General features: G+C 40.6%; 4 protein-coding genes across 4 annotated transcripts in view; 2 read left to right on the top strand and 2 right to left on the bottom strand.

Annotated features, from left to right (window-relative positions):
• Positions 1 to 26,473, bottom strand: part of LOC143265902 (uncharacterized) — a 155,148-nt gene that overhangs the window by 43,299 nt on the left and 85,376 nt on the right. The window lies entirely within an intron of this gene.
• On the top strand, positions 9,067 to 9,492 carry LOC143265930 (uncharacterized). Its single transcript, XM_076540614.1, has one exon. The coding sequence runs from the start codon at positions 9,067 to 9,069 to the stop codon at positions 9,490 to 9,492; it is 426 nt and encodes a 141-aa protein (XP_076396729.1).
• Positions 10,801 to 11,559, top strand: LOC143265929 (uncharacterized). The gene has a single exon (XM_076540613.1). The coding sequence runs from the start codon at positions 10,801 to 10,803 to the stop codon at positions 11,557 to 11,559; it is 759 nt and encodes a 252-aa protein (XP_076396728.1).
• LOC143265928 (uncharacterized) lies at positions 13,191 to 24,471 on the bottom strand. Its single transcript, XM_076540612.1, has 3 exons — positions 19,385 to 24,471; positions 13,648 to 13,839; positions 13,191 to 13,359 (listed from the first exon to the last, which is right to left on the bottom strand). Exons 1-3 carry the CDS (start codon positions 24,469 to 24,471, stop codon positions 13,191 to 13,193), a joined length of 5,448 nt encoding a protein of 1,815 aa, XP_076396727.1.

Below are 26,473 nucleotides of genomic sequence, written 5' to 3'. Positions count from 1 at the left end.
CGTCCACGTTTCCCGCTCGCCCGTTCGCGCCCGATCGTATTCGATGAATATCGAATAAACCGATCCCACATTCGGCCATTCCTGCTTCATCTTCTTCGTCCCCGAAGAGGTACTACTCCCGTACCGCTTCATGGAATCAACTGATGGTGTGTGCCAGGGTCCTTCTCCGTCTCCTATCCGAACACCTTCGTACCTGTCCTGGAATATCTCTGAATCCTGCGAACTATCAGGAGGAAAGAGAGAAAGGTAGCGGAAATCTCCCATCCCCTTTTCCCCCTCGTCTAACTTCAACCGTTTCTTCTTCTTCTCCTTCTTTAACCCTTTCAACGTCAACGTCCATCCCGCAACCTTATGTGCTACGTCCTGTTTATTCAACGTCTTTTTCAACATTTTGCAAACTGTAGCTAACTTAAATCTAACTCCTAATCTAAATTTTTGTACCGCTCTTATAACTACTAACAGTTTCGCCGTCGAACTATAAACTTGTAACACCGTTCCGCTCGCTAACGCATTCGTCAACGCACCGAATGATCTTTGTTGATCCGCTCCAAATCTGAATTTCGCTTCATTCTTCTTCCGAGACAAGGGATAAACACGCCCGCTCTCAAGCTCGTGACCTAAACATTTTACACGCGTCTGCATAACCTTAGATTTCAACCAACTTATTTCTAACCCGTTTTTCGCCGCGACGTTCAACGCTTCTACTAATCTCTCGTATACTTCGTCTTTCCCTAGGCTTATTACATCGTCGACGTATATAACAACGCTCTTTTCCTCTACCGATACGTGTAAAAGACCGCTCTTTAAATCTACTACTGAAAACACTCGCGTTTCTGCTAAGGAGTCTATATTGCCTTCTATGAGAGGCATGGGGAATCTGTCACGCACCATCTGTCTGTTTATTTTCCCATAGCCTTTACATGCGCGACATTCAACGTTCTTTTTCGGCACCATCACCACAGGACTCGAAAGTTCACTGTCACTACGGTATACTGTGTCATTCTGCAGCCACTCATCTACCTGTTTGTCTAACATCGCTTTCTTTAACACAATCTTCGTCTCTACCGACGCAGTCGTATTTTTCGCAGGCTGATAACTCGGCACCACCGTATTTAGTCTTTCGCGTTTTTCTCGTGACACGTCTAATTCGCTCGTTTCGACATAACTAATTTGCATCAGCTGTTCTACTTCGTCTCTTAAATCGTCCGATACACTGTCATTCGTTTCGTCGCATTCACACGTTTCTTTCACTTCCGACACCGCGGTATTCACCGGTCTTATCGTAATTTCACCGCCACGAATGCACACTTCTACTTGCATTAAAAAGTTCCGCCCTAAGATTACCTCGGACGTCATCGTTTCCGGCGGTACTACTAAAATTTCGGTATTATAGTCCGTTCCATCTACACTTAGCTTCGCGTCGAACCGACCTACCGGTATCGTTTGCAAATTCCCGAAACCCGTTAACACTCGACGCGTTGCATTTAACTTCGTACTTGCAATCCTTTTAAAAACGTCCTCTCGTATCAAATTTACGTCACTGCCCGTGTCTATCAACGCGTAGCATATAACACCGTTAATCGTTACGACCGCGTGTTTATCGTCCGTACTTCGAACACAATACACTGCCTTCGGTCCCTCTTCTTCAGTCTTTTTCGGGCATTCCTTTGATATATGCCCATAATCGTTGCAGCCAAAACATTTCGGGCCTTTGTCTTTATTCGGGCATTCTTTCACTGCATGCTCTGTCGATCCGCACGTGTAACAGTGTAACTTTGCGTTGCCCTTCGTCACGACTTTACTTGTCAATCTTCTTTCATCTTTCTTCGGCTCTTCTTTCTTCGTCGCTCCCTTCTTCCGATCGGTTCTTTCTCTCAGTCGGTCGTACACCTCCAGATTTTTCTTTAATTCACGTAAGCTTTGAGCAGTATACAGAATTGCTTTATTAGACTCATTGCTATCTGGTATACCGTCTATTATGTACTGGATAAGAGAATCTTCATCGATCTCTCCCTGCTCAGCTATTTCCTGCATTTCGTAAATATATTGCCGACTGGTCTCATTGGGTAATTTTCTCCGCCGATACAGTTGAGCGTGTACTTCTGCGTTGTTTTTCCGAACGTGGAACTCGCGGATTAGACAACGTTTCAATTTTTCCCACGACGTGATTCCTTTTTCAAACGACACAAATTTCTTTGCCGAACCTTGCAACATTTTTTTGCCATATATGAAATTCTGTACATCATCCCAGCCTAATAACTCACTCGTATCTTCGAAGTCCTCAATCCACTTTTTAATCGGTCGTTTATCGTCCCCCGTGAAATGGCACAAGCTGCCCTCTACGTCTTTGATGGTAAACCTGCTTTCTCTTCGTTTCCGGTTCGCCATCTTCTTCTTCCGTCCGCCATCTTCTTCTTCTTCTTCGTCTTCACTACTTTCGTCATGCAAACTTTTCCACGAGCTACTTTTCTCCGTGGTTTCTTCGTCGTCATCGGTTTCTTCAGGTACATCGTTTTGTATGCCCGCTAATAATCGCGCACGCAATTCCGGTTTTTTCCCCACCGATGATAAACCAAGTGTTTTCAATTCTTTTCTCAATTGATCCACCTTCATTGAGGCTATCGTTTCCTCGTCCAGCTTCTTAATCTGATTTCCCCTCTTGTCGGGTCCACTTTCACAATTCGTTCCGTCTGTACTTTTCCCTAGTTCCATGGTTTTTCTTCGTATATTGTTCTTTCACGAGATTCACAATTTAGGCACAACTTATCGACACGTGGTCAACTTTCCACCGCGCCGCAACAACGTAAAACCTGTATGTTTCACTCGCGAACCGAACAATCAACGTACAACGTTATACCACGTTTTCCCAACCGACGTGCAAACTTCGCGATCCGTCTGAATCTCTCGATCCCGGACGAGCCCCCAATTGTAGGATCGGAAATTATCGAGGTTGACGGAATTAAAAAGTTTTTTGGGAATAACAATAATTTTAATAATTTAACAAGGGTATAAGAATCAATAGGAATATCAAAAACAAATATAAACACTTAGGCTACAACTTTTCGGACAACTTTTCGGACAACGTGTTACTTCAACGGTTACGACTGGACTGTTTTCGACGCTACGCCGTTTTCCGCGTTCTCCCTGGGTTCCCGCGTAAAAGCAAACAAATGCTAGCTAATTCGTCGTTCCCTCGCTAATTTTCGCGGCAACTCATAATCCCGCCGAACTATCTTGGCGCCAATCGTCCACGTTTCCCGCTCGCCCGTTCGCGCCCGATCGTATTCGATGAATATCGAATAAACCGATCCCACATATATATATTATATTATTATCATTTATTATTATTATTATTTTCTTACATTCACTCGAGTGAAACACATGTATAATCTACCATTCAGGTATTGCACGTTCTCGAGATTTATTATAGAAAACGATCCCGTTGAAGCGAGTAGCACTCCTGCCTCAAAAGATCAGTCTCTTCGTCGTCGTGATCGTGGATTTTGTTTCGACACTCGGTGCAAGATACTGCTAGTCTTACGTTACTTATCCTACGTTTGCACCTTATGCACCTTATTTTTTCCCGGACGTGGTCCTGTTGGACATAAAGGTCGGTCCCTATTTACGGGTTTAATATTATTATTGTTATGTACTTGTAAAATAATTCATAATAAGGATATCTGATTCCTTGCTTATGTATCACCACTGTTCCTTTGCTTCGGGGGTCGCTTGTATACCGCAATTAGCGCAGTCTTTTCACATTCGAATTACAGTGAGTCCCAGAATTATTCGTACCCTCACAATTTCCAACTATAAATGATTATTTCTATGTTTAACAAATCGAGACAAAAATGTTACTTATGGGGTAGGATAATATATTTAATAAGCTTTCATTTGATACGAATTTTATTAGAGAATTAAGAAATTAGTATTATACATATAAACGTGCCTTCTTACAAATAGGTGGAAAATCACTGAAACATAAAATAATTTTAAGAAAAAAAATACGCCGACTTCGAAATGCACTAAAAAGTATAAAATAATTTCTATTTCCGAATGAAGTAATTTCTATTTCATTCAATCATACAATTACGTAACAGATATGAATGAAACCTATTTACTCGTTAGGTAGTATATTAAATACATTTCAACCTTTCCGGAGGCGGCGCAAAATTAAAAGATTTTCTTGAACATGTCATCCTTTGGACAGCCGAACATAGGCAAAGCTTGTACAGCTATTTTTTTTCTATACTGTTAAATTATTAATAAATTTAGCATATAGCGACATCTTACAGTATTAGAAATGATGTGCGATGTTAGTAACAGAATAATTGAATATTAGAAACAGAATAATTGAATATTATACTTCCGTCTTGTCGTTATGAAAATGTAAGCGTTCGTGATGTTTTATTTGAAGAAAAAGTAATCCCTGTTTAAATGGTTAATCTTTAAGTTAAAATGTTTGTTGTTTGTGTTCTTTATTAAATAATTTGTTCGTATTCAAAAGTGTATTATTAGTTTTGTTATTTTCCATAATTCTGATTATTTAACATACATATACATATAACTCGACAGCACGCCGCGAAGTAGGTGTTAGTGCGTATAGAATGTAACTATGGTCTATCAGAGTCTATCTAGCCCTTTGCGGACGGGACGGTTCGAAGTGAACCGTACCGTGGGGCCGAGCTCCTGCCGCGATAGTCATTAAAAATTGCCAGCGCATATTTCTGCTTAAACGCGGTTTTCGTTCATAGCATTCCAAGTCAAATTCTGGACATATTATATGTACATGCACAGATTTGCGTGCATGCACACATGTACAGAACGTACATGTTTCGTACATGTTTTAATTTTCGCGGAACGCATAGTTAAGTTTGTCGGCCATAGCCACGCATTTACGTGGGACACATATATGGGTTTCTTGGCTCAATCAACTGTTTTTGCCAAACGCATATATGAGTTCTTCGGCCAATTTGATGATTTACGCAGAACGCATATACAGGGTGTTCGGCTACTGGTGGGCATAATTTCAGGGGGTGGTAGCTGGGGTGATTCTGAACAACTTTTTCCTTTACCAAAATGCTGGTTAAAGCTTAGTTTTTGAATTATTAATGAACAACACTGACCAATCAGAGCGCGAGAATAGCGCGCGCTCAGATGCGAGAGCGACGGATGCAAGCGTGACGGTTGACCCTGGTCGTGAACAAACAAATCGCGCGATATCGGTAACATAGTTACCATCATCGGTAATATGTCAGCCGGTAAGTAGTTATAAAATTCACAACTATTAATAAGTATAAATTTATTAACGAAACTAATTGTATGGATTAAGCGAAAATAAAGGTAAAGATAAAGCGCAGTTTTTTTAGATAATTAAAAAAAATGACTATTTGTTTAACGACATAAAATTAAAGAATACTTGGACGCTTACCTCATGAGTGAATTTACGATGCGAAAATTCTTCATTAATTTTGAAGTATATCGTCGTATGACAAGAAACCTATTTACTCGCTAAAATCCACAAGAGCATATCAATACCCGCTCTATGGGATTGTCAAGTAAAAAGGGTGACTATCATATTTGATGTCTTCCGTATAATAATAGTACAATTTCCGAAATCCACACTAAACAAACACACAATCACATAAGCACCACGATTGTCCAGTCCTTAGTATCGAAACGTTAAAAATATCCACCTTTTTTACACATCAATTCGTTTACGAAAGTTCCTCGCCATGTACACATTACACATTATGCGCGATGAGTAAAGAATCAGTTATTGCAAGATGTATTATTGCGATCGCACAACACATATTACCGATAATATTTAATTTACTTTAATGTTTGAAATGTGCACCATTCTCTTCTAAGCACTCTCGTTCGATTATCGACAACCAACTGACGTTTTGTACAGAATTTTAGAAACAAAAAACTGGCATTGGTATTGTCTTCCCACTATACCCCTCCTCAGGCTGATCAGGTTACATTTCTCGACGAGCGAGCTTCTTAGGTTATTGTGGAATCTTTTTCCCGTTGAGAGAGAGAGTTACTGTTTCGCTCTTCTTTTGTGATGTTTGTTTATTTTGAAACTTTATAGTAAAACGTTCTGTGCAAATACGCATCTGTGCATATTCGTTAAAAGTAATTCGTGTCATAAAAATAAATTTTTCGACTCATCAAAACAAATAAATAAATAAATTTAATATTGTCGGTAATACGAGTTGTGCGATCGCAATAATACATCTTGCAATAACTGATTCTTTACTCATCGCGCATAATGTGTAATGTGTACATGGCGAGGAACTTTCGTAAACGAATTGATGTGTAAAAAAGGTGGATATTTTTAACGTTTCGATACTAAGGACTGGACAATCGTGGTGCTTATGTGATTGTGTGTTTGTTTAGTGTGGATTTCGGAAATTGTACTATTATTATACGGAAGACATCAAATATGACAGTCACCCTTTTTACTTGACAATCCCATTGTCATACGACGTTATACTTCAAAATTAATGAAGAATTTTCGCATCGTAAATTCACTCATGAGGTAAGCGTCCGAGTATTCTTTAATTTTATGTCGTTAAACAAATAATCATTTTTTCTAATTACCTAAAGAAACTGCGCTTGATCTTTACCTTTATTTTTGCTTAATCCATACAATTAGTTTCGTTAATAAATTTATACTTATTAATAGTTGTGAATTTTATAATTACTTACCGGCTGACATATTACCGATGATGGTAACTATGTTACCGATATCGCGCGATTTGTTTGTTCACGACCAGGGTCAACCGTCACGCTTGCATCCGTCGCTCTCGCATCTGAGCGCGCGCTATTCTCGCGCTCTGATTGGTCAGTGTTTTTCATTAATAATTCAAAAACTAAGCTTTAACCAGCATTTTGGTAAAGGAAAAAGTTGTTCAGAATCACCCCAGCTACCACCCCCTGAAATTATGCCCACCAGTAGCCGAACACCCTGTATGCAGCGGTAGACCGCAAAGGGCTAGATTCATAGAGTATGCGACGGAAAGACTCGATCGCTGCATATACTATAAAGATAGAGCCCATCTGCCGCAAATTTGGTAATTCCCGCGTCGTGGGCTCCGTTTATAGGTTCTTAGATCCATGGCTTCCACATGCGAACGAAGTCAATTCAATTTCATTTATATCAGAAACGTTGCGAAATGAAGATGCAGTCGTTACATTTACGTATATTACCAGATATATCAATAATGGTTCGTATTCCTTCTCAGGATTTATTAATTTCCAATACGTCATACCACAATCAACTGGTTATTGGCAGCAACGTTTACTGAGGTATTCTTAATTATGCGCCGCCTCCGAAAAGGTTGAAATGTATTTAATATACTACCTAACGAGTAAATAGGTTTCATTCATATCTGTTACGTAATTGTAGGATTGAATGAAATAGAAATTACTTCATTACGAAATAGAAATTATTTTATACTTTTTAGTGCATTTCGAAGTCGGCGTATTTTTTTTCTTAAAATTATTTTATCTAAAAATTTAACATTTCTTACCTTGCCAAAAATTGCTGATCTAGTACCGGAAGAAAATTTCTCACGTGAATTGATCAAAATCCCGGCCAACTTAAAATTAGCAGACCCTCTGTTTCACATACCTCGACCAGTGCATATGTTGATTGGATCGAGGGCCATTTTATCTTTACTTTCGATCCTTTAGAAAACTCAATTAGGTTGGGTAATTGCCGAACGTTTTGGCGGCGAAAAAACAAGTCCCACAGCAACGTGTAACCTAGCAAATCTTTCTGATCAATTGGCCAAATTTTGGACAATCGAAGACGCAAATTCTAAATCGTCCAAGACCTCAGAGGAGTCGTCATGCGAAGTCTACTACGCGAAAGAAACAATACGCGGCGCGGATGGTAGATATATTGTGCGTTTACCTTTCCGGAGTGATGGCCGTGAGCTTGGAAATTCGCGCTCTACGGCGCTGAGACGTTTCCACTCCCTCCAACGTAAGTTAAATTCGAATCTCAACTTAAAAACCGAATGCTACAAGGTAATGCAAGAATACATTGACCTCGGGCATATGTCCCTCGTCTGCGATGAAAATACGAATGGCTACTATCTTCCTCATCACGCCGTTACAAAAATGTCTAGCAGCACGACTAACGTTCGTGTCATCCTTGACGCCTCAGCCAAGACTGATAAGGGCATTTCTTTAAACGATATTCTTATGATAGGTCTCACAATTCAACTCACTCTGTTTGAGCAGCTTTTGCGTTTCCGATCTCATATTTATGTTTTAACAGCCGACATTGAGAAGATGTATCGGCAGGTTTTGATGACCGTCGATATCAACGTATCTTTTGGTATCACAATAGCGAAATCAAAGTTTGGGAGCTTCGCACAGTAACCTTCGGCGTATTTTCCGCCGCGTTTTTAGCGATTCGAACTGTTTCACAGCTCGCAGACGATGAAAAGGAAATGTTTCCATTACCTTCCCGTATAATCAATCGGGATTTGTACGTCGATAACACTGTCCAACAAATTTTAACTTTTTTTCGACGTTTCTATTTTCGTTCAGTGATTCTTATAGCATTTTTCGCGCTGATTACGAATCTGCAACCCGTTTTTCTCCAGCACATACAGTTTTTGAGAAATTTGAGTTTGAAAAAAAAACACATTTTTAAAATTTGAACAAATTTTGTAAGGTAACTATAAAAGATACTAAGATTCTGTTTGCATCAAAAGATTCTATAGACTTTGCCGAATACAACGATATCTGCGTTTTATGCATTCTGAATGTTTAAACATGTTTAAATGATTATTGAACGCCGAGAGACACGGATTTTGCACCAATTTTCACGTATATTTTTCAATTTATCTTAAGAAGTAACGGTCTAGTGGAAAATTGAACTATACCATGCGATAGAGCAGATTTTCATCTTTAAAATGCACCCATAGAAAGTTGCAACGTCGTTTTTTTTACGATGTCAGAATGCAAAATAGCAACGCGCAAGACGAAGCAAGAGCGGTGGTGCTTCGCGTCAGAGCGCCATCGCGTTAATATTGGCGCGATATGGAACGGCCGCTTGGACAGTGTAATTTATTGACAGGTGCAAACTCCCTGGGAGAAGTTTTACAAATTCGTGATGAGATAATCGAGCTTCTGAAAGGCCGTGGTTTCAATATGCGCCAGTGGGCTTCAAATCATCACCACGCGCTCGATAATATAACGGAAAAAATTTTCGACTTGGACCACGCGATAGAAGAAAATCCGATCTTAAAGACGCTAGGGGTTGTATGGAATTCACAATTGGATAAATTTACTTACACTGTGAACGCGATCGATTTGGCTGGTAAAATCACGAAGCGGAGCATCCTACCAAACATTGCAAAAATCTTCGATCCATTGGGCTTACTGGGTCCCATCATTTTAGTTGCAAAACTGATCATGCAAGATTGCTGGAAGTTGAAAATTGGCTGGGACGAATCAGTGCCTTAGGAGTTGTATGTACGATGGAGTTCATACGCCGAGCAGCTCAATTTCATTCGCGATTTAAGCATAGACCGCCGAATTTTAGGCGAAAATCCCAATCAGATCGAGATACACGGGTTCTGCGACGCCAGTAAGCATGGTTACGGTGCATGTACTTACATATGGTCAATCGATCCGAACGGATCCGTACTCGTTCGGCTGGCGTGTTCTAAGTCTCGACTTGCGCTTATTAAAGAAATTACGATTCCGCGCCTCGAATTATGCAGCGCGCAGATCCTCGTTCAACTGTACAAAGAAGCACGCCCAACTTTTCATTTCTCGATCGTCTGAACGATATTCTGGTCCGATTCAACCATTGTATTACAATGGCTCAAGAAATCTCCACGCTTGCTAAAGACGTTCGAGGGAAATCGTGTCGCAGAGATACAAACGCTTGACAATTCGGTCGAATGGCGACACGTACGGTCCTGTAACAATCCGGCAGACGCACTGTCGCGAGGACAAAGTCCTTCGGATTTTTTGCAAAATAACAGCTGGTTTAAAGGGCCCATCTGGCTTAGCCAACCCGAAAGTCAGTAGCCTGTTGATGCTGATCTTCTTGTTTCCGAGCTTCCGGGACTGAGAAAAAACATATGTTTAGCCACGGTTCCCATTGTCAATGAATTTTTCAATCGTTTCTCATCTTATTCCCGGCTCTTGAATATTACTTCATACGTTTATCGGTTTCGACGCTCTAATCATTATAAGGGAAGTTCCGTTAGCGTGCAAGAACGACTAGAGACCGAGAGAAGGGTCATTTATATTATCCAAAGGGAACGTTACAGCGACGAAATCGAGCGCTTGTCAAAATCGAATCGAGTCAAAGATAACAGACTCGCCGCGCTCGACCCATTCCTCGACGAGCATGGTTTGTTGCGAGTTGGTGGTCGATTGCTCAATGCCAAAATTCCTACCGATCGAAAACATCCTACTTTGCTGCCATCGCACCACCACGTCACGGACTTGATTATTCGGGAAGTACATGAAAGGGCCTATCACGCCGGTATACAGAATACCTTACATACGGTGCGGCATCGGTATTGGCTGCTTGACGGAAAAAATCAGGTGCGAAAGATCGTGCGTTATTGCGTCACGTGTATTCGTTATCGTCCGTCTCCACTACAGATTCATATGGGAAATTTACTTAAATCCCGTGTCGAAAGGGCTCTGATTTTCGACTATACCGGTGTGGATTTCTTCGGGTCAATCTTTATCAAGGAAAAAGGGCATTGTAATCGGGCGCGAATCAAGTCTTACGGTTGTGTCTTCATATGTATGGCAACAAAGGCGGTGCATATCGAGATCGTAAGTGATCTAACAACTGAAGGTTTTTTAAGCGCGTTTCGACGTTTCATCGGTCGTAGAGCCATACCATCCCATGTTTACTCCGATAATGGAACAAACTTCGTAGGCGCAAACAATAAACTTCGCGAGCTGAATGCTCTGTTCGGTTCCGAACAATTCCAGGATGACGTAGGCAATTTTGCAGTGCGGAAAAATATAAACTGGCATTTCAATCCGCCATTATCTCTGCATTTCGGTGGTATATGGGAGGCCGTCGTGAAATCCTTTAAGCACCATTTTAAACGCGTCATAGGTGAGCAATTGCTTACCTTTGAAGAGGTTAATACCTTCGCGATCGAAGTAGAGGCAATTTTGAACTCTCGTCCGCTGTGTTCCCTTAGCACTGACCCCAATGACCCAGTGGCTTTAACACCTGCCCATTTATTAGTAGGCCGCCCTCTCACTATGCTTCCCGAGGAGAATTTGTCATCTGTTCCAGCAAATCATCTCACAGTATGGAGATTTATTACCAAGGCACGCCAAGATTTTTGGAAGAGATGGCAACTGATTTTGTTGATGTATTTGAGTGAACTGCAGAAACGGCAAAAATGGTTCAGCGAAAATAGCAATCTTGAGCTAGGATCCATCGTCCTCGTCATCGACAAGAATCAGCCATGCATGAGGTGGCTACTGGGAGTAGTTAAGGAGGTTTATCCCGGAAGTGACTTTTCGGAGGCGGCGCAAAATTAAAAATACCTCAGTAAACGTTGCTGCCAATAACCAGTTGATTGTGGTATGGCGTATTGCGAATTAATAAATCCTGAGAAAGAATACGAACCATTATAGATATATCTAGTAGTATACGTAAATGTAACGACTGCATCTTCATTTCGCAACGTTTCTGATATAAATGAAATTGAATCGACTTCGTTCGCATGTGGAAGCCATGGATCGAGTCTTTCCGTCGCATACTCTATGAATCTAGAATCTAGATAGACCATAGTTACATTCTATACGCACTAGCACCTATTTCGCGGCGTGCTGTCGAGTTATATATATAGACAAAAAATAGCTATACAAGCTTTGCTTATGTTCGGCTGTCCAAAGGATGACATGTTCAAGAAAATCTTTTAATTTTGCGCCGCCTCCGAAAAGGTTGAAATGTATTTAATATACTACCTAACGAGTAAATAGGTTTCATTCATATCTGTTACGTAATTGTATGATTGAATGAAATAGAAATTACTTCATTCGGAAATAGAAATTATTTTATACTTTTTAGTGCATTTCGAACTCGGTGTATTTTTTTTCTGAAAATTATTTTATAAGACACTCGTATTGGCCCCATGGTGTAACAAAAGAAGTAAATTTAATGGAATTTTCATGCATCCGGATATGGAAAAATCCGTCCTTCAAGTCTAGGAGTGTGAAATATTTTTTTCCGTTTAACAAATCTAACTGATCTTCTATTAAGGGTAATGGAAAGTTGTCACGAATTGAAATTTTGTTTTAAAATCTATAATCTATGCACATGCGCATTTTCCCGTTTTTTTTTCTTAACCAAAATTATCGGTGAAGCGTACTCGGAAGCGCTTTCCTGCATTGCGCCTTTTGCTAGCAAATCATTTATTATTTCTTTTAATTTTGTTTTTTCATTGTAAGACAATCGATGCGGAGCATAATGGAACGGTTTCTCATCTGTTAGTGTGATTCTCATTACGTTTTCTGTTTGCGGTTGTTCTGGTCTAATGGGCTTTACATAGTGATCGATAAACAAATGGCGAACCTGATCTTGAATATTTCGTGTAACCTCCTCATTGATATTTAATGTTGGCATTTAACTATCGCTGACTGAAGCTATTTCAATATTCATTATTTCTCTAATTTCCTGACTGAATTTAAATGAAACTCCTGTCGTTTTAAAAAAATCTCTCCCCAATACCAAAAGGTTTTTCATGGTATTTTCCATGACTACGTGCAGCACGACACTGTAAAGAATCCCCCCATAAGTAACTTGGGCCTCGACGCATCCGACTACATGCATTTCACTATTATTTATTCCCGTGAATTTAATAGATTTACCTGTATGGCGAATAACATCGTTCGGTATAACCGTTTCTTTTATCAAACTAATGGGACTACCTGAATCTAATAATGCGCTTATCTCTAATTGTCTAGAATTATTATCAGCAGTTCTTAAATCTAATAATACCGTCGGGTAAAAATCGCTGTCTTTGGCTTCGTGAGGAACTAAATAAGGAACGTCTCTCGAAGCTGGACATTGCTCGACACGGTGCCTCATATTACCGCATTTGAAGCAGGTTCCTCGCTCTCTTTTAGGCCTCTTGCAGTCACCCGCATAGTACCCCATCTCGTTGCAGTTATAACATCGGACATCCTTCAGGTCCTTCGGGCGCTGCTTCCGGGTGACCCTTGTTGCTGGTGGGTTGATTCCCCGTTGCGGTGTTGTTCTGGGCTTTCTCGCCTCCGCTGGCAGCGTTGACCTTGCAAATGCCTGCACCAACTCTTCGACTGTACGGCAGCCTCGCCCTGCAACCACTGTTCTTAGATTTTCGACTGGAATTCCCTCGATAATGTAGTTGACCACTTCGTCGTCAGAAATTAGCACTCGATTCCCCAGTACGACTTTATCGTGGACATAATCAGTGAATGTCTCGTCGCTTCTCCAGATTCTTTTCTCGAACTCGCGTGTTAATGATAACGTACTCGGTCGACACCCATACATTTTATTTATCCCGACCAGTAACTCCTCATGCGACATATCCACGCAATTTTATTTCGATTGATACCATCTCAAAGCTTTGCCCTTTATTTTACTGCAAATCATCGCTTTTGCCGCTCAATCGTCTAATCCATGTTGCAATCAGTCTCCTCATCTGCTGCACCCACGTTTCCGCATCAGCGTTGTCGCCGTCGAAGTCGCTTATCAATTCTTTAAGGTCCTTCCAACCGACCTCGCGTGGACGCGACGATATGCTCGAAGGCGAAAGCCAGACAAGTTCTAATTCTCTGCGTAATAGTTGAACTTCACGTTCCGCTAAATCTCTTTGTCATCTCAACAACTCAGCCTCAGACAGGGGCCTCTCCTGCTATTCGCTGGTTCTTATCTGAATTTCTTCCTGAGCCTCGGTCTCCACCACAGAACACTGTGGAATCGGTTGCGTTGTTAAACGCAACGATGTTTCCTACCAACGATGTTGGTAGGGTAGACAAATAACTTGTACACTTGTACTCTCATTAACGCATAATACAGGGTGTTCGATAACTGGTGGTACAAGCGAAAAGGGGGTGATTCTACATGAAAAAATAAGTCGAAAATAAAAAATAAAAAATTTTCATGTGAGGCTTTGTTTTCGAGAAAATCGACTTTGAATTTTCGCTGGGTACGCGTGCACTTGATCATGTCTCGTTATAATGGATCTCACTGTAGATCATTGTTTCGATGGATATTGTCGCAGTTTAACCGTTTTAGTGCCAGAGGTTTTTAAAAATCCATGTCGAATTGTGCCATGAAGCGCGATAGCGCTTCCTTCATTTATCTGCGAATAATGCCGATCGACGCGGTCGCGCCGCTCTTTTTTTTCGTCGAAATATGCCGCTCGGCGCACTCGCGCTTTAGATTGATAGGCAATTTTTAAATATTGTTAAAAATAAACCTTGGGACTCAATGTGTTAAAGAAAGACAGCTAATTATGCAGGTTGTTTACGATTATTTGAAAGAAAATTTGTAATTACGAGAGGAAACTCTCGACAGACTCGCGACAAAAATTGACGATCGTCATCAAAAATAGCGACACGGTTCACCACAGTATGCGAACAGCGCGATCGCGCTGCGTGGCACTAAAACGGTTAAGTTTGTTTTTATCGTAACGGAAAATTAGAAACACGTAATGAAATAGGATGTTGAAGTACAGTATTCACTCCGTAAATGTTACTTTTGCCGGTCTCGATTGTAACATTTACGGTAGAGGTCCTACATTTTTTGTAGTGTGCCGAACGTAGAAAGAGACAGCGATACAAAAGACAAGGAGGGATAGAGTTTCGAGCGTTCGGCAAACATGAAAGACTCGTACGTGTTCTGTCTTTTAAATTTAAAAATTAAAATTCTTTATTTTTGGTTTTTCGTCAATGGAACTTTTACCATCGCATTTGTCTCGTTTTTCTGATTAAAATGACACCAAACACGATATGATTACGATCGTAATTACTTATGTAACACACCATAAATGTTTGGGATGTAACATTTACGGTAGAGGTGCGAATTCCTCCTAAAGGCTTGCTATACAAGTAATTATGATTTTAATTATATCGTGTTTGGTACCATTTTAATCAGAAAAACGAGACGAATGCGATAATCAAAGCTTCATTGATGAAACCCCAAAAATAAAGAATTTTGATTTTTGAATTTAAAAGACAGAAGACGCACGAGTCTTTCATGTTTGCCGAACGCGTCAACCTTCTGCTTCTCTTTCTTTTCCATTCGCCGTCCTCTTTTATGTTAAAAACTTTAATCACTCGTTACACACGCAATTGTTAACGTAATTATATCATGTTTTGTGTCATTTTAATCAGGAAATCTAGACAAAAAGAACAGTAAAAGTTTCATGAAAAAATAGTAAGAAATAAGAAAGTTACAATCTTTTCCTTTGCTTGCATTAGTATGTGTCTCACCGATATTCAATCCTCGTCGTTTCGGCGACCGATCGTGTTTCATTCTTGACTGATTTCGAGGGGGATCCCCCCAGTAGTGGGGATAGAATTTTAACATTTACGGTAGAGATCTTTTTAACATTTACGGAGTGAATACTGTAATCGTGAAATTTATTACAGAAATTGCTGAAAATGTTGCCCATTCTGCCGAATACATAATTCTGCTCTTCTAATTAAATTTCTGTGAACGCTTTCTAACGTATTCTGTTGTTTTAATGTATGGAAGGCTACAATAATCTTTTACAATAAACATTTCCGTGATACTGGAAGTGTTTATCAACATAAACTTCAATCGAGGCAATGATCTACAGTGAGATCCGTTATAACTTGACATGATCAAGTGCACGCGTACCCAGCGAAAATTCAAAGTTGATTTTCTCGAAAACAAAGCCTCACATGAAAAATTTTTATTCTATATTTTCAACTTATTTTTTCATGTAGAATCACCCCCTTTTCGCTTGTACCACCAGTTATCGAACACCCTGTATATATTAACTACATACTGATTGCATGCACGAATCGCAATGGAATGGACGAGCTCGGAAATTGGCGGCGCATCGTCTCGTAGAAAAACAAAATAAAATCGGCCTGGATTGCCAACTTTTGCAATGTTATTTCACCACTGAAATACTACATTACCAACAAGGGTCAACAGCTCCGCTTTTGTCCTCGATGTCGCCAAATCATTTCCACGACACAATTCCTTCAATTCCACTAACGTAAGCGACGACATAATATCTATCCTAATGTAGGATTTGATGTTTCGCCGGTCTTGGTGAAACTTTGTAGCCGATTCCGAGGTCAAGTTCTTGGAATCGGCATAGGGGTGACACGTGCCGATTTTGGTGGCGCGTGGCAGTCGGTGGCACGTGGCAATCGGTGGCACGTGCCGATTTTGGTGGCGCGTGGCAATCGGTGGCGCGTGGCAGGATTTGCGTGTGGAAAAACCCCGAGCAAGACAAAGGAGCGTTAGGGTAGTTATATATTTGCGGCGATCGGGCGTTCGCCGAAGAGTTGAAGTTACGACGAGCTAAGACGAACATATATACGACGAGCACACTTTATATTTAAATTTACCTTAATAAATTTATTTTTTACTATAATCACGCTCAATGATCCTATACTAATGGTCAATGTCTTAACTAAAACTTAATAACACACTTGGTTCTTTCACGGTAACGCACAATTCACAAAGTTAATTAGTGGACTTATTCCCTAACCGACTTCACGAACTTATTTCGCACTTTGTATCTGAATTGCACTCGCGTACCGTGATATCCCTGTAAAATAATCAGGAATGTTGTTGGTAACGGGTGAGATTTATCGAATAAACTAGTGGGCGCGATTTTAAAAATACTGCAATGTTTTACTGTGACTTTTCACGGCGAATGCCAATACAAGAGTGTCTTCATTGACACGATCCTGTCTTGAGGACACCCCCGTCAGCGTGGCTGTTTAGGGCACTTGGGCCCAGCGAAGTTCCCTGAGGAAGGGGAAGTGCAATGACAAAGAGCGGATGGCCTATGTCGACTGTTCGTTAATTTCTATTTTCTAACATCCCACTTCTGAATTGTAGGAGGTCGAGGGATATTTATTAAATAATTTGCTAAATAAATATTTTAAAAGATCTTTATTTCTTCGCGGTTATGACGAGACTGTTCGTCGCACGACAAAATGCCGTGCTCCAAAAAAAACGCATCGCGGTGCATCGACGCCTAGGCGTCCTCCTCGCCGCACCCGTACCCGCTACGGTTTATGGTCAACGTTACGGAGATCGCATAAATGAAACATGCAGTCCTAAGCACTGTTCTCAAGGTTCCGCCGATTCTTAGAGCGCGATATAGAAACTTGAAGAAGATTCTTCGTGAATCATCGGGAATGCGTTAGTCTCGCCCACCGTGCCTCTCACTTCGTGCCAGGTAATAACGGTAAAAGAGAAGTTAAAAGAGCGAGGGTGAGACAGCTAGAACACGAATTTCGGTTGAAGGCTCAGCATATTTAGTTTTTGCGCTAGACAAATTGCTTCATTCTTTTTTTGTTGGAACAAATACGTCGCCTTTAAAAACCAGATCGCTTAATTGAAAAGCTGTTCCAAAACAACAGGTTTTAGAGACCAAGTTGCTTAAATAAGAAGTCCGTTATCCGCTGGCTGCTAAATACCCAGAACAACTCCGGTAATCTGATGGCAAGTTAGTAATGCGAAAGAAAATAGAAATTAATTTAAGAATGGCTGTAGAAGCGTTCGTTTTAATGTCGTAGAGCAATCTAGCGTTATATACGACATTCCCCGAAACGAAGTTCAGAAATCAGATCAATTGAACAGATAGTTTGCCGTTCACTGATTTCTATCTGTGATGTTCGGTTTGTCTCAATATCTCAATATTGAGTTTTAGGAAATGGGGTATCACTTAAATATATTAAATGAAGGATTCACGTTTACGTAGAAAATAGACTTTATTGTAGAATTTCAATAGAGGTATGCGCGTGATAATTCTGAACGAGACTCACCACAAAGTGAACAATTAAAGCTATTTAAAGATTTCGGAAGGTGAATTTTGAGCTATGACAGTGCAGAGAAAAAGGAGGGGAAGTTGGAAGATGAAGGATCAAAAATTATCAAAAATGAATAACTAAGTTGGTGACTAGTGAGTGATAAAGATTTGGAGCAATCAGGGATGAGTAAAGGCAAATATTGGAGTGTATGACAGATCTAATAATCTCGAGAATCCGAATGCCCTATGCACACGTACCAATCAAAGATCGGATGGTTTTTCCAGTTCCTTTCTTGTGCCTCTCACTTTTTAAAGCTACACGAGCTATCCCTATGAATAACTTTGGCATACAATTTAAAATATTTAGATATTAATTAATAAAATAAATGCATTAATGAGATCGTTAATAATATACTTATAATATTTAATGATTTTAATATTGAAATGGCAATTTAATAATAATTTTATTTCAAAATATATTTTCTATTTTTTTTTTAATGATTGCGCACGCATTGTACATAAACCTAGGCGATGAAGCGATAAAGCGCGCGCCATTTAAATATTACGTGTAATGTTTTTGTTCGCGCCCGAATGCTCGGTTAAGTATAATGATTGAGGTAGGGAAAGGTGATATTCACAATTTTAAAGTGGACTGTATATAAAAGTTTTACTGTTAACACTTAGACGCGTGACTTATTAAGGGTCTGTCCCTTTGAAAATACAAGTTCGAATCCGTAAGTGTCCGACGGTCGGAACACTACCAAGCCTCTGTGGCTGTTGAGAATTTTCTAACGCTTTCCACGAAAATCAGGAATAAGGTAAACCCTTGAAGGTTCCCCTTCCAGAAATGTTAGATATTTTGGCGCTCAAGTGGGGTTGAGAACTTTCCCTATTTTTACCATGTGACAGGCAACTGTGATGTTTTGCACAGTTTTCTAATTTCTCTGCCTGCCACATGGTTTACAACACTAACCTCGACCCGAGTCAACCCTGGCCCAACGATGGGCTGACGGTCCTATCATAAATAAACTATTATTTATAGGTCCCTAATAAGTTCTCAACATGCCGCCCACCTTGAACGCTCCGCGTTCAACACAACAAAAAGAACAATAATACATAATTATACATTAAACCTATGTGTTACATCTACGTTACAATAATAATATTTGTTATATCTATAAACCATACTCATAGCACACATTATTCATAACTATAGATTGATACAAACGTTATTAAATACTAATTATTAAGTATTAATCTTAATACTATTTATAAGAGTTAAATATGTACATATATATACAATGAAAAGATTGGATATTATCCACTTTATACTCCAACTCCTGGAGTACTACGCTGAAGTAGAGTCCACCGCTCCCTGTGAATCCTGGTCCGTGGTTGCACTGTCATCTATGGGCAGGATGCAGATCTTTGCCACTGGTCGCTTGATAATCCCATCGGCTGTTCGTATTGACACGACTCTGCTGACTCCATCCTTGCCCGGATGTACCTCGGTGATACGACCCAGCCTCCAACGCAAAGGGGGAAGGTTATCTTCCTTGATAACCACCATGGTACCAGGGCCGAACTTCTCTGGAACGGTGACCTTCCACTTGTTTCGTTGCTGCAGCTGATGCAAATAATCAGTCTGCCAGCGTCTCCAAAAGTGTTGCTGCATCGCCTGAAGGAGCTGAAACCGACTTAAGCGATTTGCCTTGACGTCTGTGACATCAGGATAAGGTATGTCAGACAGTGGGCCACCCGTGAGAAAGTGCCCAGGAGTCAAAGGAGTCAAATCTTTGGGATCGGAAGAGATCGGATGCAATGGCCGAGAATTCATACAAGCCTCGATTTGCGTTAACACAGTATAAAGTTCTTCAAATGTTAAACGAGTTTCCCCAATGACGCGCAACAAATGCCGTTTCGCTGATTTGACTGCACTTTCCCACAATCCACCGAAATGTGGTGCATGTGGAGGAATGAAGTGCCAATCTATCCCTTCCGTAACAGTAAAATCTAAAATATGTCGTTGATTGACCTCGTCTCTAAAAAATTGCTCGATTCTTTGCATTTCATTCCGTGCGCCCACGAAATTTGTGCCATTGTCAGAAAATATTTGTTTGCATTTACCTCTACGTGCAACAAACCGCCTAAGACAATTTAAGAATGCGTTGGTCGTTAAATCTACCGATAATTCAAAATGAACTGCCTTCGTTGCTAAGCAGACAAATAAACATAAATATGCCTTAGTAGTTGTTTTGCTACGAGTCCTTTCCTTTACATAAAAAGGTCCTGCATAATCCACCCCAGTAGTGAAAAATGGAGCCCTAACTTGCACACGCGCCGCAGGCAATTGACCCATCAGGTAACCAACACCCTTCGGGTTCGTTCGACTGCAGCGGACACATTTTCTAATTATTCCCTTTATTGTGTTTCTACCCGAAAGCGGCCAATACTTTCTTCGAATCGCTGACAATACTGACTCGCAACCGGCATGTAGTAAACGCTCATGTTCACGGCGAATGATTAGCTTCGTAATAAAACTATCCTTCGGAAGAATTACAGGGTGTTGTTGCTCGTACTTTAGGTTTGCAAAGTTAAGTCGGCCGCCCACCCTTAAAAGTCCCTTTTTGTCCAACAATGGATTAAGACCTCTTAAAGAACTGGACTTGAAAATATCCCTGTTTGACTGCAGGTCAAGAATTTCCTGCATGAAATATTGCTGTTGTAATAATCTAAGAACCGCTTCCTCAGCCAAGTTCAAGTCCTGAACCGTTAGATTATTACCTATTGCACAAATATGACCGACTGTATGTTCACTACATGGTTTATTAATTTTCTTCGATCGACGACAACAGATCGCATGATAAAATTTGCGACAATACGCTACAATTCGAATTAATCGCGTATAACTTGAATACCTAGTTAGTAACTCATCAAAACTATTGTTTGGCCTCAATACCGTGAGCACCACTGATTTTTCTTCTGGAACACTGAGAGGCAGTGGACCAGTGACAGGCCACCCTTCCTCGCCTTGGCGGAGCCATAACGGACCATTCCACCAAAGATCTAACGACTCTAATGTGGATGGTCGCACCCCGCGAGACAAACAATCTGCTGGATTGTGTTGAGAAGCAACATGTTGCCAAATGCCCTGAGACGAATTTTGAATTTCAGTGACTCTATTCGCTACGAATGTTTTCCAACGATTTGAAGACCCCTGAATCCATGCTAAAGTAATCGTTGAATCTGTCCAATATGTTTCCGAATTCCAAAGAATTTTAGACGCCGTTCGAATCTTGCAAATTATCTGAATTAACAATAGAGCTGCGCACAATTCTAAACGCGGCAAGCTTATTGTTTTTAACGGCGCTACTCTAGATTTGGCACACAATAGCCGAACCGTAATGTGCCCTCCTTGATCAATCGTACGCAGGTATACGCACGCCCCGAAAGCCTTCTCGGAGGCATCGCAGAACCCGTGAAGATCTACCTGCACTGGATTCAGGCCCAAAACAAACCGCGGTACCAACAACCGAGATAATGACTCGAGTTCACCCTGGAACTCCTGAAACTCCGTATAAATCTGTTGCGGTACTGATTCGTCCCATCCAATACCTAATTGCCATAATGATTGCATCATCAATTTCGCACGAATCACTACCGGACCTACTAACCCAAGAGGATCGAAAATTTTAGACAAATGAGATAAAATAACCCTTTTTGTTACGCGAGTCGTAACCTGACTACTGCCTACAATGCGCAAGTCATCCGAAACTGGTGACCACAATATACCAAGAGTTCTAGGATCCTCTTCCTTCTGTGAAACTATTCTCTTATCTTTATCCATACTATTTTGAAATACAGTGGCCTCATTCGAAGCCCACTTTCTGAGTTTAAATCCTACTGTATCTAAAAGTTGTTCTACATCCCTTTTAATAACCTGAGCTTCTTCTACTGAATCCGCACCCGTCAGAAGGTCGTCAACGTAAAAATCTTTAATGATTACCCTACTCGCGTCGGGGTATTTCTCAATATTGTCAAGACCGACCTGCCGCAAACATCTGGTTGCCAAAAAAGGAGCTGACGCGGTCCCATACGTAACGGTATTAAGTTCGTACACATCGAGTGGTTGTGAAGGGTCTTCTCGCCATAAAATACGTTGTAACGACCTTTGTTCAGGCGATACAAGTATTTGCCTATACATTTTTTCTATGTCGGCGCTAACAACCACGCGATGTTGCCTAAATCTAACAAGAATTGAGAATAGATCATCTTGTACTACGGGCCCAACCCTTTGTACATCATTCAAAGAAATTCCTGTTGACGTCTTTGCAGACCCGTCGAAAACTACCCGTACCCTTGTGGTTGTGCTCGTTTCTTTAATTACAGCATGATGCGGCAGGTAGTAACTTAGACACGCGTTTGTCAAAGTATGCCGCGATACCTTTGACATATGGCCAAGCGCAATATATTCCCTAATAAATCCTACATAATCCAAACGCAACGCAGGTGACTTCGCCAATTTCCTTTCTAAATTTCGAAATCTATTCGCTGCCATTACTTCGGAATTACCTAGGTTTTTCACGTCGTCAGTCACAGGCATCTGTACAATAAAACGTCCGTCAGTATGTCTTGTAACTGTGCGTATGAAATGTTCCTCACACGGATGAGATAACAATTCTTCATTCGTCGAAATTGTCTCAACCTCCCAAAACTGAGTAAGCTGTTTACTCAGCTCATCGTTAGTTACTACATTGTAAACTTGTGGCTGCGGAACAACACTATTTTTAAAACGTCCCCCGAAAACCCAACCCATTTGAGTTTTCATTAGGATTGGCAACCCGGGTCCTAATCTATGGCATCCTACACTCATTATATCCCACAAATGACCGTTCCCTATTATCATATCTACATTATCATATCTACCTGAATCAACCGCTCCTACACCCGAAAGTACTGAGGTAGTCGGTTCCCAAGTCAAACCTACTTGCTTCGCAAATCCCTCTTTTAAAAGATTTACCTGCGACCCTTGATCTAACAGTGCCCGGCACTCGTGTCTTTTCCCTTTGTCATCGATTACATGTATGATCGCGGTTGACAATAATACTACGTCTGAATTTGTCGCGCAATGAACGATGTAACTTTGATTATCAGACTTTGATTCACCTGAATCTACCGGTTTCTCTACTACAACAGGATTCGCGACTGGAACTGTTCCCTTTTCGTAATGAAGCAATGTATGGTGCTTCGATTTACACTTATGACATGATCCCTGAGTACACGTCATAAAGCCATGTCCTGTACGCAGGCAATTGAAACATACCCTCAATTCTTTGACCTTTGATCTGCGAGCATTTACTGTTAATGCCTTGAATGTTTTGCATGCAACTAACGTATGCTCTGAAGAACATAATGGACATTTGTTGCATTCAGTAGCAACGAATGAAACTGGACGCGATTGTGGTTTCTGAATACTACATTTGGGAGATGGAGACGATGATGTATTTCCGCGAACAGATTTCGCGAGAAACTTATAATGCTGCTCAAGGAAAGATCGCAAATCAGCCAAAGTCTTCTTACTGCCTAACTCTGATACCCGTTTCTCCCACGATTCACGCGTTCGTAAATCTAACTTACTTGATAACAAGTATACTAACAAAGTATCCCACTTATCTACTGGCTCTTGCAAAGATACTAATGACCGTAAATGATTGTTAAAATCATCAATTAACCGTCTCAAACTCATTGGCGAATCTCTTGTCGTCGATTGCAAATTAAACAATGCCCCTACATGAAAATCTATTAGCTCATTCGAATCCTCATAGCGATCGCGTAAGAGAGCCCATGCAGCAGTGTAATTATTATCCGACATTGCCAACGCTTCAAGAGCACGAGCAGCCTCTCCCTTTACTGCAGATTTCAAATAATGAAATCGCTCAATATTACTTAAAGTTTCATTCTGATTAATCAACGATTCGAAGCTATCACGAAAATAAACCCATTCTCCTAAAGAACCATGAAAAGTCGGTAACGGAATTGACGGCAATTTAACACTAGCTGAAGCTACAGACAACGCAGGCGACGCAGCCGTGTTTCCGACGGGTTGTTGCACACCACGATTTGCATTTGGATTATTTAAGCGCTGTATATAACCCCGAACACCGCCTATCAAATCAAAATACAATGTCTCGAAAGCATCCCTATACTGAATATGCTGTTCTTTTTCCGCACTTGCCGTCACCAAAGACTCGATTTGATCCTGAATTTTCTCGAATTTATCAATCAGCGGTACACATCGATTAAATCGCTCTTGAAGAGAATCAACTGTTGTAGTCTTCGCGTGCGTATCACAAAAGGTCTTGAATTTCGTAAGCGATGATTTAAGATAACCGCGCTCCTCTACTAATTTACGAAGAATTTCTTCGCTTGACGTAGCCATTGTGTAACGCAAATCAAGAAATGTATCAAACTCGACTCACCGGAAGTTGACAGGAATTTGATGAAAGGGTTCGCTCTGCCGGAATCTGTAGACTCCACAATCAGCTGCTGCGATGATCTTAGCTTCAGGTTCCCAGCAATGAAGATCGGCTGATGTCTCTCTGGATCCGCTAAGTCACCTCAAAATGAAGTTGCCTCTGGTCTTGGACTGTCCTTAACCCTCCTTTCTTCTATCTTGAATTCGTCCGTTTGGAATTTCACCCTCTTTTCTCGTTGTATCACAGTTCCACTATCTTCAATCCCGAGTATCCGGCTCGAAGGACCAATGTTCGCGCCCGAATGCTCGGTTAAGTATAATGATTGAGGTAGGGAAAGGTGATATTCACAATTTTAAAGTGGACTGTATATAAAAGTTTTACTGTTAACACTTAGACGCGTGACTTATTAAGGGTCTGTCCCTTTGAAAATACAAGTTCGAATCCGTAAGTGTCCGACGGTCGGAACACTACCAAGCCTCTGTGGCTGTTGAGAATTTTCTAACGCTTTCCACGAAAATCAGGAATAAGGTAAACCCTTGAAGGTTCCCCTTCCAGAAATGTTAGATATTTTGGCGCTCAAGTGGGGTTGAGAACTTTCCCTATTTTTACCATGTGACAGGCAACTGTGATGTTTTGCACAGTTTTCTAATTTCTCTGCCTGCCACATGGTTTACAACACTAACCTCGACCCGAGTCAACCCTGGCCCAACGATGGGCTGACGGTCCTATCATAAATAAACTATTATTTATGGGTCCCTAATAAGTTCTCAACAGTTTTATATTTCTTAAATTTTTTAATAAAACATTATTTGATAAAAGATTAGATTAATTCAAATACTAACAATGAGTTTTATTTATTATTAATTAGTTTCGTATGTCTTGATTGATTTAATAATTTTAGTATTTTGCGAATTAGAAGATACGTATTATCGACTGATTAGGTAAGTACGTATGGCAATTGAAACTACAAATTATTTTGTTATGATGTGATCGCTAATTTGTATGAGCGCGAACGATAATTTAATGAAAGAAAGTACAAAATAATGAATTCTTCATTAATATCATAAAAATTCTATAATGAATCTTTTGGGATGCTATAGTTCATTCATGTATATTGTCGAGTTGCCCCTCTGGGGCTTCTGAGAGTACAGATCCGACGTATGTATAATTTATTACCGCAATGTCCAGTTATAGAGTTTTATTGGAATTTTCAGGTAATTAATATACACGGAAGCAATAACCGTCAAGGTTTTTAAGGCTTCTTCAACACTGAATAGACCCTATCCGAAAGAGGTTCTCGTACATTCAATACATTGCTTCGAAGACACGCATTGTTCGAATATCAGGACAAAAAATTTATGATTTTTGGGACACTTTTGTCTTTAAATTAATCCAGCTGGTTTATAAGGAAAAACCTAAACTTACTGCATTAAATCAGCTTGGTCCAATGTCTAATTTTCTGTTTCGTGTCATCCACGGACCTCTTGTGGTGTACAGTGCGTAAAGGTGGACATAAGGCCTATCGTAAGGATTCTCGAAAGTGTCTCTTATTATACAAGGTGTTCCACAATTACTGCAATAGCCGAAAAGGGGTGGCAGTTGGGGCGATTCTAAACAACTTAGTTACTAACAAGAAACACTGACCAGTGAGAGCGCGCATAGACTGGGCGCGCGACAGTATCGTACAGGATGTGTTCCAAAAGTAATGAGAATGATTTTTTTTAAAGGAATTTATTGCACCAATTCTTACAAATACTAAAAATTCTTCAAAGTACTGCCCTTGGGCTTCTACATATTTTTGCCAGCGACCCTGCCATAAACGGTACGCGTCCTGGAATGCGTTTTCCGGAACCTCTTTCAGGAGGTCGGTCACGGCCGCTTGGATGTCTTCTATCGATGAGAAACGAGTTCCTTTCAGGGGTATCTTCATCCGGGGGACCAAAAAAAGTCTACCGGTGCCAGGTC

This window comes from Megachile rotundata, chromosome 15, assembly GCF_050947335.1.
Source record: "Megachile rotundata isolate GNS110a chromosome 15, iyMegRotu1, whole genome shotgun sequence".
Lineage (NCBI taxonomy): Eukaryota > Metazoa > Arthropoda > Insecta > Hymenoptera > Megachilidae > Megachile > Megachile rotundata.
This window is presented reverse-complemented; position numbering and strand designations above follow the sequence as displayed.